The sequence below is a fragment of the Cetorhinus maximus genome, chromosome 21 (assembly GCF_964194155.1).
Source record: "Cetorhinus maximus chromosome 21, sCetMax3.hap1.1, whole genome shotgun sequence".
Lineage (NCBI taxonomy): Eukaryota > Metazoa > Chordata > Chondrichthyes > Lamniformes > Cetorhinidae > Cetorhinus > Cetorhinus maximus.
Window position 1 is genome coordinate 32,564,826 of NC_135899.1, and position 17,968 is coordinate 32,582,793.

General features: G+C 46.5%; 1 protein-coding gene across 1 annotated transcript in view; it reads left to right on the top strand.

Annotated features, from left to right (window-relative positions):
* Nucleotides 1-17,382, top strand: part of LOC144695158 (verrucotoxin subunit beta-like) — a 42,140-nt gene extending 24,758 nt beyond the window's left edge. Inside the window, exons 2-3 of the mRNA XM_078566052.1 lie at nucleotides 11,440-11,529; nucleotides 15,200-17,382. Of these exons, the coding sequence (XP_078422178.1) occupies nucleotides 11,440-11,529; nucleotides 15,200-17,289 (2,180 nt within the window). The 3' untranslated portion in view covers nucleotides 17,290-17,382. The remainder of the gene's footprint in view (nucleotides 1-11,439; nucleotides 11,530-15,199) is intronic.
* The last annotated feature ends 586 nt before the right edge of the window (nucleotides 17,383-17,968 follow it).

The following is a 17,968-nucleotide window of genomic DNA, read 5'->3' on the forward strand; positions in this document are numbered from 1 at the left end:
TCATCCATTCAGCACTTTTGGCTGAAGATTGTAGCAAATGTTTCAGCCTTTTGCACTGATATGCAGGACTGCCCCATCATTGAGGATGAGGATATTTGTGGAGCCCCTTCCTCCAGTGGGTCATTTAATTGTCCACCACCATTCACAACTGGATGTGGCAGAGCTTAGATCTGACCCATTGGTTGTGGGATTGCTTAGCTCTGTCCATCACTTGCTGCTTATGCTGTTTGGCATGCAAGTAGTCCTGTGTTATAGCTTCACCAGGTTAGCACCTCATTTTTAGGTATGCTTGGTGCTGCTCCAGGCATGCCCTCCTGCATTCTTGATTTGAACCAGGGTTGATCCCCTGGCTTGTTGGTAATAGTAGAGTGGGGGAATATGCTGGGCCATGAGATTACAGATTATGGTTGAGTGCAATTCTGTTGCTAATGGCCCACAGCGCCTCGCAATTGCCCAGTCTTGAGGTGCTAGATCTGTTTGAAATCTATCCTATTTAGCCAGGTGGCAGTGCCACACATTACAATGGAGGGTATCCTCAATGTGAAGTCGGGACTTCGTCTCCATGACTGTGTGGTGGTCACTCCTACTGATACTGTCATGGACAGATGCATCTGTGGCAGGCAGGTTGGTGAAGATGAAGCCGAGTATGTTTTTCCCTCTTGTTGGTTCCCTCACCACCTGCCGCAGACCCAGTCTCGCAGCTATGTCCTTTAGGGCTTGGACAGTAGTGATGCTACCAAGCCACTCTTGGTGATGGACATTGAAGTCCTGCAATCAGAGTACATTCTGTGCCCTTGCCACCCTCAGTGCTTCCTCCAAGTGGTGTTCAACATGGAGGAGCAGTGATTCATTAGCTGAGGGAGGGTGGTACGTGGTAACCAGCCCATGTTTGACCAGATGCTGTGAGACTTCAAGGGGTCTGGAGTCAATGTTGAGGACTCCCAGGGCAACTCCCTCCCGCCTTTATACCACTGTGCAACCACCTCTACTGAATAGTGATGGTGTCTGGGACATTACCGGTAAGATATGATTCTGTGAGGATGATTATGTCAGGCTGTTGCTTGACTAGTCTATGAGACAGCTCTCCCAATTTGGCACTAGTCCCCAGATGTTAGTAAGGAGTACTTTGCAAAGTCGACAGGGCTGCGTTTGCCATTGTCGTTTCTTGTGCCTAGACTTTTTAGTGGTTTGATACAACTGAGTGGCTTGCTAGGCCATTTCAGAAGGCATTTAAGATGCAACCACATTGCTGTGGGTCTGGAGTCGCATGTAGGCTAGACCAGGAAAGGATGGCAGATTTCATTTCCTCAAGGACATTAGTGAAACAGATGGTTTTAAAAAAAATAATCGACAATGGTTTCATGGGCATCATTAGACTTTTAATTCCAGATGCCACCATTTGCTATGGCAGGGTTCAAACCCAGGTCCCCAGAGCATTACCCTGGATCTCTGGATTACTCGTCCAATGACAATACTACTATGCCATCGCTTCCTTGTTTAAATGCAAACTAGGCAGGTTGACTCTGATCAAGTCATTGCCGTGGCAATAAAACCAGAGAATGGCTGTCGCCTATTTTGTTCAGTTGAAACAAGCACAAGGTGTGTTTATGTTATATCTGCAAAGAACAGGGCTCTGTGTATTAATATATGTAGTCTCCAAATATGTGTAAGTGTGCCATACTGTGAGCCTGACTGATCACCTTACCCACTCCGAATAGTGAAGTTTCATGCTCTGCTAGGCAGTAGCAACACAAGTGGTATTCGCCACAAACAGGATGCTACTGTCAAGCCAAAAAGTTCTGCCTATCACACAAATGGGTAATGTGGTATATGAATTTCAGTGCCAGTGTGATGTTAGGCATGTAGGCCGTATGTCCCAAAGACGGGCGGATCATATCAAACAGCACATCCCTTCTGCTGATTACAACGGACAAGGTACAGATCATACCCAACCAGCCCGTGCTTGCAAAGCTCAAAACAGTGTCCAACATTAGATGTGATTCCATGATTGGATAACATTTGTTAAATAATCCGTAGTGTGTTAAAGATTATGTTGACAACCAATTTAAGATTGTCAGTTGGGCTTGCAGTATGGTGCATTTGCATGTGCTGGAAGTTACATATATTAATACAGAGGGCTTTGTTCTTTGCAAACAGAGAACATAGAGACACATTGCTCCTGTTTCAGCTAAAAAAAAATAAGTGACAGCCATTCACCGACTCATTCCTCAGAGCAATGCCTTGACCAATCAGGGTCAAGCTGCCTGGTTTAAATTTCAAACAATGCTAGGCAGTTAACTGTCAGTCAACATCAACTGGTACATTCTTCATGGCAATGCCTTTACCAATCAGCATCAAATTACCAACCAATCAGCACTTTCTTCTCATACAACATAAATTTGTCTCCCTTTGATTTGCGCCCTTGCAACATGTCCTGCAAGGCAAAATGCTTCAACAAAACAAGGGGCAGAATCATCCCAAATTTGCACTAAGTGTGGTAACGGGTGGGGGGAGAAATGTTTAACCTGCTGGCTGCAATGGCAGCTTTTCACACTGTATTGTCCCAATCCCACCTCATTAATTATCCATTCCCAGGAAACATGCAAGGTCACTGGCGGTCGTCGTCTCATTCACCCGCATCACCCCAGGCCTTCAGTATGCTGGGCATCATATTTAAAGGCCACTCCTGCAAAGAGCTAGCATTCTTCATGCTGCAAAGTCAAGCCTGCCAAAGGGGGGAAATGTGCTGCTCCTAGATTTAGTGATGCCTCTCTTTAGCGCGTTTTGGGTGCAATGGAGGCCTGCTACAAAGTCCTGCTCTAGGTGAAGGCCAGCAAACAAGGTCACCAATCCAGCATGGGAGGTGGTGGCAGCGGTGGTCAGTGCCAATGCCCTGCAAAAGACGACAGCCACCCAATGCAGGAAGAGAATGAATTATCTCTTCCGCCCCACTAGGGTAATTCACTCTTCTCATCACTCTCAACTCTCACACTCTCAAATGCATCACACATCCACAGGAATCTCAACTCAAGGGATAACACCAATAACTCTCTCACACACCCTCGCATCTCCATCAGATTCGTATCCTCTTGAGCTTGCATCCTCATCCCATATATGGCTGTGCTCACCACACAAATCTTCCATGCAGTGCCATATGTCCTGCTCCCACTCTCTCCATCTATTTTCATGCAGGAGAAGCTGACTTGTAACATCAGGGAGAGGTCCCAGGCCAGAGGTGGAGTGACACACATTAGACCCCTCAGTCACTTTGAGGAATGTGCCATTGTGCTGACTGGTGACGACGTGGACTGTGAACACCCAGGTGGGGATCCTGTACCACATATCCCTCTCAATACAACTGAGTTCTCTCTCTCCTGCTTTTGACACTCCTGCCATGCACTAATCATCTCTACTCTTGTTCACAGGGAGCTCTGCCAAGCGACCAACACCCTCAACCAGCCAATCCCTCAGCTCCATCCAGGTCCACACCTGCAGTCAATAGGACTCCTCCATTGAAGAGCTGGAAATAAGCAGCCTGGAAGACCCATTGCAGCGCTTGCCCACACCCTCCACCAGCGCAGAAACACACACCTCGGTGAGACCTAGATCTAGAGCAGGCTCAGGTTCACAATCTGGTTGTCACCACACAGACACATGTCTGCAGCAGGAGGAGGCAGGTTCGGCCGATCACCCGGCACTCGGAGGACTGCTGGGGATTAGGCATCTGTGAGGCCCGAGTCAGATGCCAAGCCTCTGGATTTGGCCTTCCAACTCACCGTGGAGAGTCAGCAGAAGGTGGGGGAGCATCATGCAGAGCTGTTGGAAGCATCTAAACAGAGTGGCATGCCAGTCAGAGGAGTGTATCCGCCTGGTCTCTGATGAAGTGGTGCTCACATGTGCGCATATGGAGGTTTCCATGGGAAGTATGGTGGGCGCCATGGAGACCCTGGTTCAGTAGAATGCGAAAATGCACGCAGACCTGCACTCCATTGCGGTAGTCATGGGTGACTTCCTGCAGTGGCAATGCAAAAGGGAAACAGGGCAACTCAACATCCCTCCAGCTGCTCCTTCCCCTCAAGGAGTCAGGCCGGAGCTCTCGGGTACCCAGAGGGAGGTGGAGCGGCAGCTGGACACCCTTGGATCATCCACTCAGTAATCTCAGAGGCTGTCCTCTCCCTTTGGCTCTGACGCTCTCAACCTGATCCTCTGGCCCCACAGAGGGAGAAGCTGGCCCACAGGAGGACTGCCTAAGCAAGCCGGGGCCCTTAAGGCTCAGCTCTCCAGAGAACACAAGCCAAAGTCTTCAGAGGAAAAAGGGTTAATCATTGCACAGTCTGTCTCCACCCCTGCTGCGGATGTCAGGGCAACACCTAGAACTGTTAGACCTAGAAAAGTTAAGAATTCTGAACACAATTGGCTGCACAGGTGAACACATTTTGTCTCTTTTATAATCTGAAAATATATTCGCTTTCACTGAGTAATGTGTAATGGCGTCTTTCAGCTTCATTGACAGGCTTCGCGAGCCCTCCTACCGCACCCCACACCCCCTCCCACCCCCGCCACCAGCAGTTCAGCTGTGTGCGTGGATATCCTGAGCATTTTCAATGCTGCCGGCTGAGATTCCCGTTCAGTTGTCCATTTGAGCTGGCCTGCATCTCCGCCCACCCACTGATCACACTCTTGTGCAGCACCTATTCCCGTCCAACATGAGGCTCCTTTCACTTTCAGTTTTAGAATCATAGTGCTGATAAAATTTGCCTTCAGCTTCTCTGTCCTTTCTCCTAACCCAGTCACCGTCACCTACCAGCCAGAACCCTTTTCTTTTCAGGATTTCCAGGTGAACATGCACGTTGCCTACCCTCTTGAGAACCCTACCCCACATTGACCTCCCCAACCTCCTCCTTCCCACCCCCAGGGTCTGTGTCTGCCATCGAGTCCCCACCAACCATCTTTAGCGTCCCTTCTCCCACTACCACCACACCCTCACCCTCCCACCCTACCAGCTCACTCATTCTCACCATTCCCTCCTACCATGCCCACCCTCATTTCACTCCCCAGGCAGTAGTCATTGACTTCACAGACTCCTCCCTTGCACATTCACCTGGATAATTTTACCCCCGCCCCTTACTCCTTCCTTCACCCTTACTCCTCCCCCTTCTCCAGAATCCTTCCTACCCCCTGATCCAAACTCCTTCCCTCACACTTTCCTTTCCCCTTCACACCTACCTCCCTTTCTCCCTCACACCCCCCCCGACCCCCAACATTGTCCCCTTCCAACCTCACGGCCCCCCCACCCCACCCCAGTTCACCTTTCTCTCCCAGTCAAATCTATATCCTCCTCTCCTTTCCAATTGACGATCATCCATTGCAGACCATAGCTAAGACACTGTCCCAAAGCAAACCCTCAGTGGTGACCTTCCACCTTTTGTGAGCTGCATCACCCATGAGAATCCACTCGGCATGTGAGGTACATTCCTCCAGGGTCCTGTTGCTGTAGGGCTCCAGCATCTTCTGTCCCTCCAATGCCCGTGATGTGAGAAAGGCCCTGATGGTTAGTCCCAACTTCTGCACACTTGTCAAGATGTGTTCTGCACTGGCGTGTTTCCCAATGACGTGGGTGGCAAATTTGATGTGGGAGGATGATTCCAGCAAGCTGGACTTATAATGCTATGCAGAAAGTTCCCATTGTGTGGCGGTGGGAAATGCAGCCCACCGTTGATGTGTGAAGCGGACGATTGCAAACTGGTTTTACGATGTCGTGAAACTGAGTTTTTTTTTTGGCCCTCCGTCATATTCTCTGCTCATGCCCGCCATGATGCCTGATGCCAATGGGCACAGAAAATTCCACCCAACGTCTTTTTTTTTTCAGAATTACTCAAATTCTATACTATCAAACAACTTTGTTTTGCATTTTAGTGATTTTGTACTACATATTCCCTCAGGTTCAACAGCCCTGGTCACTCCATTAAGCTGCCCTCACATCTTTCTGATCTTGGAAGATGGTGGTGTAGTGGTAATATGACTGGACTAATAATAGAGGCCTAGATTAGCACTCTGATGGCATGGGTTCAAATCCCTCCATGGCAATTGATGCTGTTTAAATTCAATTAATTAATAAATTCAATTATAAAATAGTCTGGAAGTGAAATCTACTCAGAAATAGTGACTGAAGCTATCATTAATTTGTCATTTGAAAACCCATCCTGATCACTCATTTCCTTTAGGGAAGGAAATCTGCTGTGGTTTAGCTTACATTTGAGTCCAGACTCACAGCAATGTGATTGACTCTGAAATGGCCTTAAAGAGTAATTAGGGATGGACAACAAATGCTGGACTTACTAGTGACACCTACATTCTATGAAACCATAAAGAAAATTTTACTGGTGATTATCTAGTCAAATGATGGTAATACCAGTGATAGTAAGAGTGACCTTGCTCTATAGTTGTTGACTGTAACATTGTGAATTCTGCTATGTGCATTGTCCCATCTTTCTGGCAGCTGGAATAACACGTGAGTGAGATGGGATATGGTTTCAAATCAACTAGTTTATTTTGTATAGAATATATGAATGAACAGAATGCAGTTTTTGCACTGTGATCTATCAAATCATGCCTCCTTTTCCATTAAAAACACAATTCTATAGATACACCAGACAAACATTCATTTTCATTCGTCCTGCATATTCTGTTACAGACCATTCAACTTCATATACCCATTTCACCCAGACTCTGCTGGTGATAAACCCATACACCCAATTTTTTTCCTTTTTTGGGTGCAGGATCATGATTTGCAGGATGTCTCCATTTTTTTGGAATCGGAGTGGGTAAGACACACAATAGACACACAATTTGTCAATCTGCTTCTATTCCACGTAACATGGCCACATTTCAGTGCAAGCATCCTCTGCACATTCCAGGATGCTGAGTAGCGTGAGGAAGAAAGCACACGTTCAGGCAGCCTTCCCTTTTTAAAGTCACTATAAAAAGGAAGTTGCAACAATGCACTACAAATTGCCTGGATAATTGTCTTTTACAACTCGGGAAATGACGCACCAGGAAGAGCAGAGAGTCCCCAGACTTTGAAATTTTTTGGACACACTGTTTCAGCAGAGCACAGCGGCAGCCATGTGAACTACCTACAAATTACATTCCAACAAATCGCCAAACACACAATCTCTACCACCTAGTAGGCCAGGGCAGAACACCACCACTTAAGTTCCCATCCAAGTCACACACCAAAACAAAAACAGAATTACCTGGAAAAACTCAGCAGGTCTAGCAGCATCGGCGGAGAAGAAAAGAGTTGACGTTTTGAGCCCTCATGACCCTTCAACAGAAGGGTCCTTCCTGTTGAAGGGTCATGAGGACTCGAAACGTCAACTCTTTTCTTCTCCGCCGATGCTGCCAGACCTGCTGAGTTTTTCCAGGTAATTCTGTTTTTGTTTTGGATTTCCAGCATCCGCAGTAGTTTTTTGTTTTTATCTCAAGTCACACACCATCCTGACTTGAAATTATATCGCCACCATTCCTTCAATGTCGTTGGGTCAAAACCTTGGAACTCCCTCCCTAACAGCACTGTGGGTGTACATACACCACATGGATGTAGCAGTTCAAGAAGCTGGCCTACCAGCACCTTCTGGGAAAACATTAAGGATGGGAAATAAATGTTGTCTTTGCCAGGGATGTCCTTCAATGAATTAAAAAATAACGTTTTCATTCAACAAGACTGCCTACTTAATATTGCTCGTCTCCATCACTGCCTCAGCTCAGCTTCTGCTGAAACCCACATCTGTGCTGACCTCCCATTTTCCACTCTCTGTAATTTCAGCTCATTCAAATCTCTCCTGCCTATAGCTTAGTTCACACCAAGTCCCGATCAGCCATTATGCTTGTTCTCAATCACTTAGATTGGCTCCCTGTCTGGCATCACCTGGATTTTAAAATTCACATCCTCGATCTCAAATCCCTTCATGAACTTGCCCATCCCTGATTTTGTAGCATCCTCAAGCCCTACAATCCTCTGAGATCTTTGCTCTCCCAAGGCCTGAATTCATCCATGATATTATTCATGGAACAAGCCAAATCCCAGAGGGAAACTTGTCTTACTGATCAAAATTTTCTTTTTGTATTTTGAAAATGAGGGGAAAATGACTAATGACAGAAGCATAGAATCCCAGTGATACTTTTAGGATTTTAAAGTTAGAAGATTTATTAACGAGAAGAAGGAAAAATTTTTTGAAAACAAGATTAAAATTACACAGTTAAATAGTCTTACAAAATTTCCCCCAAAAAGAACCACTTGGTCAAAACACACAACTAAACTAATTGGCAACAGCTTCCTTAGCAATTTTTAACCATAAAAATCCAGTAATATTACCCAAGGCAAAAACAGCTGCTACTTTAGTAAAGTATACCACAAGACTTCTCACTCCGTCTCTCTCCAGTTGAAAAAAAAAACAGACTGCTTTTTGAAAACAAAGACTTTTCTGGCTTGAAACTGGATAGCTGCTTTAAATTCACAACTTTTTTCAGCACCGAGCTGGTCTCAGGACACCTCCTCCACACAGCCAACACAACTCAACTAAACATCTTTCCTTAAATATTCTTTTCCCCTTGATCTTAGACTCCATTGTTTTAAGCACCTCTTTGAACGCAATTTTCCCAAAATATAAAAATCTTTCATGTTTTACTATTGCCTCCACTTTTGGGTAAAATAACATTTCATAACCTTCCCTTGTTTACCTATGAAACCTTTGTGTTGTAAAAGCCCCTTGTCACTTCTAAACTTCCTTTGAAACTTAACAGCTGAAAAGTCAAGTTCCTACTTATCTTATCATGCAGGTTTCAAACCCAACCTATTTACTTGTACATTCAACTTCACCATAGCCTCTTAATACAAATGCATGCATTTAGCACCTTTATCTTTCACTTATCTGCTCCCACAGATAAGCTGTCTTTACTAACCTTCCCCATGTTTAATGACACACATGCACAGCCTTCTTTATAGAATGCCACTATATTCCCAAAAGTATTTTAAAAAGTAACATCCATCTTCACATTTTCTACCTTTCTCTTTCCATTTTTAAGGTACTCTTTAAAACCTACTTCTTTGACTAAACCTTTGGATACCTGTTCTATGTATCCTCTGATTTTTATGCCCATGAGTTCTACATCTTAGGATACGCTTTCTCTTTGACCTCTGTGGGAAAATCATTTTTAGCAGTTAACGAACATGCACATTTTAAAAGACATTCGGTATTTAAAAATGTTAAACCGCTCCGTTTAGTTTCAGTGATGTGTGCCAGTGGTCACATCATCCTGTTCCCACTCATCCAGCTCCCTGAAGCTCTCTGAATCACCCAGTGTCACATCCTCACTAATGGTACCATCTTGTTATATCCTGAGATAGTGGGTAGAATTGTCTCAGATTTGCACTGTGTGCTAGAGGGTGGGAAAAAACGATGTTTTAATAGCCGGCCACAATGGTGGCTTCTCACGCCATATCGTCCCAAACCCGCCGCATTAATTATGTATTCCCAGGAAACACACCATTTTGACAGTGGGCAGGCCCTGATTCACCCACATTGCCAGTTCATCAAGCCAGGTGCCACATTTAAAGTACAGCTGCGCACACACCTCAGTGCTTCCAGCCCAGGACTGCTGCAAAGAAGGCATGGCCCTGAAGAGCAAGAAGACTGCAGCCCCCAGGTTTGGTGTTGCATCCCTTGAGCACCTTTTGGATGCCATGGAGGCCCGCCATGATGTCCTCTACCCTCTCTCTGACTGCAGGAGGGGCAGCAACATTACCATCCTGGCTTGGTGGGAGATGGTAGTGGTGATTATTGCCAATGCTGCACAGAAGAGGTTGGCCACCCAATGCAGATAGAGGATGAATGGTCTCATCTGTGCTGTCAGGGTAAGGCAACCATCTTATCACTCTAAACTCACACACTCAAGCCCATCACACATTCATTGGCATTTCACTCACTGCCAGCTCAAAGGACACCACCACCCATTCTCACACACACACCCTCACATGTCCATCTGGCCTCATCTCCTTTGAAGACTGGCTCCTGAGCCCTCACCATCTTGAGGCCACTTGCACAGATCAGCTTGTGCCCCCCCACACACCCTGGGATACCCCTCTTCCCCAGTATAGCCTCCGCTCTGCAGCCTCTTCCCTTGCCTGAGGCCACTTTGCCCTCTTCCCCAAGCTAGACCTTGCCCTGCAGCCATTGAAAAGCGATCTACACCTTTCAGATGGTCTGGTAAGTAGAGGATAGCCCCTGAGGCCCTGTTAAAAGTGATGTGGTGCTGTCTGCGAAACCTGGTGCTGATGACTGCAAGTGCTGCCCAATGTAAGGTAGGCAAACAAACCTTGAAGCCCCAAGTGAAGTGCAGCCAACCAAGTGCATACCTTATATATGCTGTTGTGAAACACATCAGCATGCTTTCCTGCCGATGTGCTCGGATGATCCAGTGTGGGGGGATGATTCTGGTGGGCTGGGCGTATGTATTACAATGAGGTTCCCGATGTCTGATGACAGGAAACGCAGCCTGCCATTGACGGGCTGAGCAGATGATCGCAAACTGGTTTCATGACACTGTGAAACTGATCTTGCTCATGCTGCTGAACACACCCGACGCCAGGGGGCACGGATAATTCTGCCCAGTGTCCCCTTAACCAGAGAGTACCGTAAGGGCTTGTTATACAGTGAGGGTGAAGAGGCTGCTTGTGCAAAAAGAAAAAAAGGCAGAAACGCCAGTGGTCAGGTCATTGAATTATTGTGGGCACTATTCTGCAATCCTGGGGTGAGAAGGTTCCTCCTCATCGTCAGAATCCTCTCCCTCCATGTGGCATGAGTGACATCTTAGAGAAGTTTCCTGTTCCAGATCTGCATATCCAGATTTCCGTTACATGATTGAGCTTTGTTAGATTGTCGTGTTTCTGTCCCAGGCTCTGGTCCCTTGTTTGGCTCAGAGAATCATTGCGTAACACTCATTAAAGAGCAAAATCCAGATCATTCATGGGTACAACTCAAAACATTATTGGACACAACTTATTTCATATTGGCCCAAATTCAGCACAATGCACCACATGAGCATTCGGGGCAGCTCAGTTTTGATTGTAGATGACTTCATGACATGTGTCCTGTATTCTTGACATGCTAGTTTAAACATACATCATTAAAAGCTGCCTAACTTAAATTCAGATTATTAAGCAATCCATACTTGGACAGTAATTGTTAGTTATGTGTCCTACAAACTAATAGATAATCCGACTAGAATGTCACAAGCACCCTAAGCAGGTAAGGCATTAACACATCCTATGTTTGAATGTTAATTTCTAGCTCTAATGTTGATGGTTTCTTTGGTGCTGTGTAACAGACATTAAACATTAACTTTTGATTACAGGTAACTCTCTCTGAATTTGAAAAGTTTGGAGCAATGACTCAGAGGCAGAAAGTGACAATAGAACTGGCAGCTCTGGGATGTTGTACGACTGCCGATCCGACTCTCTTATCCCAGGTAATACAGTAACACTAACTTGTCTAAGAGCCATGTGATCCTCTCTACCTAGAATACTGTGAACAGTTTTGGTCCCCTGATCTAAGGGAAGATGTACTGGCATTGGAGGCAGACCAGAGAAGGTTCACTAGGCTGATCCTGGGTACGGAGAGATTTTCTTATGAGGAGAGATTGAGTAGGTTGAGCCTGTAATCATTGGAGTTTCGAAGAATGACAGGCGATTTTATTGAAACAGATAAGATTCTTAGGGGGCTTGACAGGGTAGATGCTGAGAGGTTGTTTCCCCTTGTGGGTGAGTTTAGGACCAGAGGGCATAATCTCAGAGTAAGAGGGTGCCCATTTAAAACAGAGATGAGGAGGAATTTCTTCTCTCAGAGGGTGGCTCTTTTGAAGTCTCTGCATTTAATCTTATAACCCTCCTTTTTCGCAGTCTCAGGTCATATTCTCCTCACCACTCCTTTTATCTCAGTCTCTGGTCCCATTCTCCTCGTTGTTCCTTTTATCTCAGTCTCTGGTCCCACTCTCCTCATCCTCCATTTATTCACAGTCTCTGGTCCCAGTCTCCTCACCGCTCCTTTTATCATCGTCTCTGGTCCCACTCTCCTCACTGCTCCTTTTATCACTGTCTCCAGTCCCACTCTCCTCACTGCTCCTTTTATCACAGTTTCTGGTCCTAATACCACTGCCACTCCTTTTATCATTGTCTCTGGTCCCACTCTCCTCACTGCTCCTTTTATCACAGTCTCTGGTCCCACTCTCCTCACTGCTCCTTTTATCACTGTCTCTGGTCCCACTCTCCTCACTGCTCCTTTTATCACAGTCTCTGGTCCCACTCTCCTCACCGCTCCTTTTATCACAGTTTCTGGTCCTAATACCACTGCCACTCCTTTTATCACTGTCCCTGGTCCCACTCTCCTCACTGCTCCTTTTATCACAGTCTCTGGTCCCACTCTCCTCACTGCAAGTTTTATCACAGTCTCTGGTCCCACTCTCCTCACTGCTCCTTTTATCACTGTCTCTGGTCCCACTCTCCTCACCGCTCCTTTTATCACAGTTTCTGGTCCTAATACCACTGCCGCTCCTTTTATCATTGTCTCTGGTCCCACTCTCCTCACTGCTCCTTTTATCACAGTCTCTAGTCCCACTCTCCTAACTGCTCCTTTTATCACAGTCTCTGGTCCCACTCTCCTCACTGCTCCTTTTATCACTGTCTCTGGTCCTAATACCACTGCCGCTCCTTTTATCACAGTCTCTGGTCCCACTCTCCTCACCGCTCCTTTTATCACAGTCTCTGGTCCCACTCTCGTCACTGCTCCTTTCATCACAGTCTCTGGTCCTAATACCACTGCTGCTCCTTTTATCACAGTCTCTGGTCCCACTCTCCTCACCGCTCCTTTTATCACAGTCTCTGGTCCCACTCTCGTCACTGCTCCTTTTATCAATGTCTCTGGTCCTAATACTACTGCCGCTCCTTTTATCACAGTCTCTGGTCCCACTCTCCTCATCGCTCCTTTTATCACAGTCTTTGGTCCCACTCTCCTCACTGCTCCTTTTGTCACAGTCTCTGGTCCCACTCTCCTCACGGCTCCTTTTATCACAGTCTCTGGTCCCACTCTCGTCACTGCTCCTTTTATCACAGTCTCTGGTCCTAATACCACTGCCGCTCCTTTTATCACAGTCTCTGGTCCCACTCTCGTCACTGCTCCTTTTATCACAGTCTCTGGTCCTAATACCACTGCCGCTCCTTTTATCACAGTCTCTGGTCCCACTCTCCTCACCGCTCCTTTTATCACAGTCTCTGGTCCCACTCTCCTCATTGCTCCTTTTATCACAGTCTCTGGTCCCACTCTCCTCACTGCTCCTTTTATCACAGTTTCTGGTCCTAATACCACTGCCGCTCCTTTTATCACAGTCTCTGGTCCCACTCTCCTCACTGCTCCTTTTATCACTGTCTCTGGTCCCACTCTCTTCACCACTCCTTTTATCACAGTCTCTAGTCCCCTTCCCACTGCCGCTCTATTTATTACCGTCTCCGGTCCCACTCTCCTCACTGCTCCTTTCATCACTGTCTCTGGTCCCATTCTCCTCACCGCTCCTTTTATCACAGTCTCTGGTCCCACTCTCCTCACCGCTCCTTTTATCACAGTCTCTGGTCCCACTCTCCTCATTGCTCCTTTTATCACAGTCTCTGGTCCCACTCTCGTCACTGCTCCATTTATTCACAGCCTCCGGTCCCACTCTCCTCACTGCTCCATTTATTCACAGCCTCTGGTCCCACTCCCCTCACTGCTCATTTTATCACTGTCTCTAGTCCCACTCTCCTCACCGCTCCTTTTATCACAGTCTCTGGTCCCCTTCCCACTGCCGCTCTATTTATTACCGTCTCCGGTCCCACTCTGCTCACTGCTCCTTTCATCACTGTCTCTGGTCCCACTCTCCTCACTGCTCCTTTCATCACTGTCTCTGGTCCCACTCTCCTCACTGCTCCTTTTATCACTGTCTCTGGTCCTAATACTACTGCCGCTCCTTTTATCACAGTCTCTGGCCCTACTCTCCTCACTGCTCCTTTTATCACAGTCTCTGGTCCCACTCTCGTCACTGCTCCTTTTATCACAGTCTCTGGTCCTAATACCACTGCCGCTCCTTTTATCACAGTCTCTGGTCCCACTCTCCTCACCGCTCCTTTTATCACTGTCTCTGGTCCCACTCTCCTCACCACTCCTTTTATCACAGTCTCTAGTCCCCTTCCCACTGCCGCTCTACTTATTACCGTCTCCGGTCCCACTCTGCTCACTGCTCCTTTCATCACTGTCTCTGGTCCCACTCTCCTCACTGCTCCTTTCATCACTGTCTCTGGTCCCACTCTCCTCACTGCTCCTTTTATCACAGTCTCTGGTCCCACTCTCCTCACTGCTCCTTTCATCACTGTCTCCGGTCCCACTCTCCTCACCGCTCCTTTTATCACAGTCTCTTTTCCTATTCTCCTCACCGCTCCTTTTATCACTGTCTCTGGTCCCGCTCTCCTCACTGCTCCTTTTATCACTGTCTCCGGTCCCACTCTCTTCACTGCTCCTTTTATCACTGTCTCCGGTCACTCTCCTCACCGCTCCTTTTATCACTGTCTCCGGTCCCACTCTCCTCACTGCTCCTTTTATCACTGCCTCCGGTCCCACTCTCCTCACCGCTCCTTTTATCACTGTCTCCGGTCCCACTCTCTTCACTGCTCCTTTTATCACTGTCTCTGGTCCCACTCTCCTCACTGCTCCTTTTATCACTGTCTCCGGTCACTCTCCTCACTGCTCCTTTTCTCACTGGCTCTTGTCCCACTCTCCTCACCGCTCCATTTATTCACAGCCTCTGGTCCCACTCTCCTCACTGCTTCTTTTTTCACAGTCTGTGGTCCCACTCTCCTCACTGCTCCTTTTACCCCAGTCTCTGGACTCACTCTTCTTGCCCCCCAACTTTTATCACAGTCTCTTTTCCTATTCTCCTCATTGCTTATTTTATCACACTGTCTGGTCCCACCCTCCTCACTGCTCCTTTTTGCAATCTGTGGTTTACCTCTCATCCCCGCTGTCAAGCCTTGATTCAGTGGTCCTTTTATGTCACCTTGTGCCTGTCATGAACAGTAATAGAAACGTTAATTTTGAAATTAATTTTTATTTTGTAGGTGTCACACTATGGGATTTGAAAGCATTACAAACTGACCTGAATGTTCAGTCTCAGCCTAATACTGAATTTCACATCATTGCATCTGACTCCATTGAGAAGAAAGCCTCTGCACTCAATGTTAACGGATCATTGAAAGCAAGTTTCTTGGGTGGATTGATAGAGGTGAAAGGGTCTGCAAAGTATCTCAATGACATGAAGAGTTCGAAACATCAGGCACACGTGACCCTTCAGTACCGAACAACAACCAGGTTTGAGCAGCTGTCAATGAGCCACTTAGGACGGCAAAACGTAACCTACCCATACGTGTTTGATCAGGGGACAGCTACTCATGTGGTTACAGCAGTGCTATATGGGGCTCAGGCTTTCTTTGTGTTTGATCAAGAGGTCTCTTCAACAGAGACCCTACAGGATATTCAGGGTAACCTGGAAGTGATGATTAAAATTATTCCTGGGATTGCAGTTGAGGGTCAGGCCTCCCTAGAAATGACAAATGAACAAAAATCCGATTCCCACAAATTCAGCTGCACCTTTTATGGGGATTTCTCCCTGGAAAACAATCCCACCACATTCCAAGATGCCATCAAAATATTCAGAACCCTGCCAAAGTTACTGGGACCAGATGGAGATCACGCAGTGCCCATGAGTGTCTGGCTCTACCCACTCAACAAACTGGACTCCAAAGCTGCTCAGCTGGTACGAGACATAAGTATCGGACTGGTCAATCGCTCCCAGTCTGTGCTGGAGCAGCTCAATGAGGCAGTGATGAGATGCAATGATATGATGAGAGACAGTGTCACTATTCAATTTCCAGAGATTGGGAATAGGATAATGAAATTCCGAGAGATGTGTCTGGAACACAAACTGGTTTTCCAGAAGACTTTAGCCAGAGTGTTACCATCTATCCGAGGAGGTGGGGTGGAGGAAGGATTATTGGTGGACATTCTGAAGAACAAGGAGCAGTCACCATTCAAACACCAGTCACTGATCAAATGGCTGGATGACAAGGAGCGGGAAATGAATGTGGTGAGATATTATCTCATGATATTGAAAGATATACAAGTTGTGAAATCAAGGAGTGAGTTGGATAGAGAAGTGTTGAATCCAGAGGCAGAGTATGTGGTCTGCTTCACATTCACATCACTGCATCAAGAGGATTTCTATTTGTCAGGAGCAGACAGCTACCTACAATCTCACACAGCTGAGGAAATGCAGATACCAAATCCTGCTAACCGGGTTAGTGCAGAACATCATAACCAGCAGTGGTTTAACTCGGTGTCTGTATCCCAGAAGATGAGGGAATGCTCTCGCTTATTCCTGGATTTTTTCACAGCCAACAGAGCACGAGGAAAAACAAAGTTCATTGTTGCTTCTGTGCAGGATGACAGTAATGTAGGAGCATCGATTTACCTGTATGAGAGAGGGTTTGTGGTGAGTCACTGCTTCGAACTCCCGTCACAGCCAGAGAGACCTGTGGTTAGTGGAACAACACATGACAGTGTGACACTCCAATTACAGCCACCAAGATACGATGCTGGTGAGATTGTTGGGTACGAGGTGGAGTACCGAGCTACTCAACAGGAGGAATGGACAACTGTGGATACATCAGATAAATCCGATTCCTACACAATATCTGGGTTACAGCCACACCAGGAGTATCAATTCCAATACAGAGCAGTGACCAAGGCAGGGGTCAGCATGGTCAGTGAGAGTTCCTGTGTTACCACATTTCCTACAAGTCCACCTGGTAAACCTTTGCCACTCCAGGTTTACTGGTATGCTGCAATACTCACCTGGGACAGGCCGACTAAGATTGGAGCTGGTGTTGATATAGCTCAGTACAGGATAGAATATAGAGAGGGAAAGGCAATTACCTCCAGCACAGAGAATGGATTATGGGAGGAAATAAAGACAACAGACAGTGAATGTCGTTACACTTTAGAGGGATTGAAACCCAAGACAAACTACAGAGTGCGAGTGTCTGCTGACTGTGGAGAAGAAGGCTCTAGTGCACCAAGTGATGAGGTTTTAATAAAAATAGAAAATGAACCAAAGAGACTGGCTGAGAAACTTCGAGAGAAAGTACATTAACATCCAAAGGGAACCCTTCCATTTACACAATCCCCTTAGAGAAGAAGACAATTGACAAGGATGGACACCATGTAAAATGCTCCTTTGGAAAACCTACCAAAAAACATAGTGTGAGGACAATTATGGTTCTTGGAGCAACAGGAGCAGGAAAAACAACCCTCATCAATGGAATGATCAACTACATCCTGGGTGTGGAATGGGAGGACAACTTCAGATATAAATTAATAGATGAAGGGACAGGAAGATCCCAGGCTGAAAGTCAGACATCCTCAATCACTGCCTATGAACTTCACCATCGAGAAGGATTCCAGATTGATTACTCTCTCACTATCATTGACACTCCAGGATTTGGAGATACCAGGGGGATAACCCGAGATAAATTGATCACTGATCAGATCCGAGAGTTCTTTACTTCCCCAGCTGGTGTTGATCAGATCGACGCCGTGTGTTTTGTTGCTCAAGCCTCTTTGGCTCGCTTGACTCATGCACAGAAATACGTCTTTGATTCAATTCTTTCCATTTTTGGCAAAGACATTGCAGAGAATATCCAAATCCTGGTGACATTTGCAGATGGGCAAGTTCCCCCATTCTGGAGGCCATCAATGTTGCTGAGGTACCGTGTCCCAAAGATAAAAAAGGTTTTCCAGTTCACTTCAAGTTCAACAATTCAGCCATATTT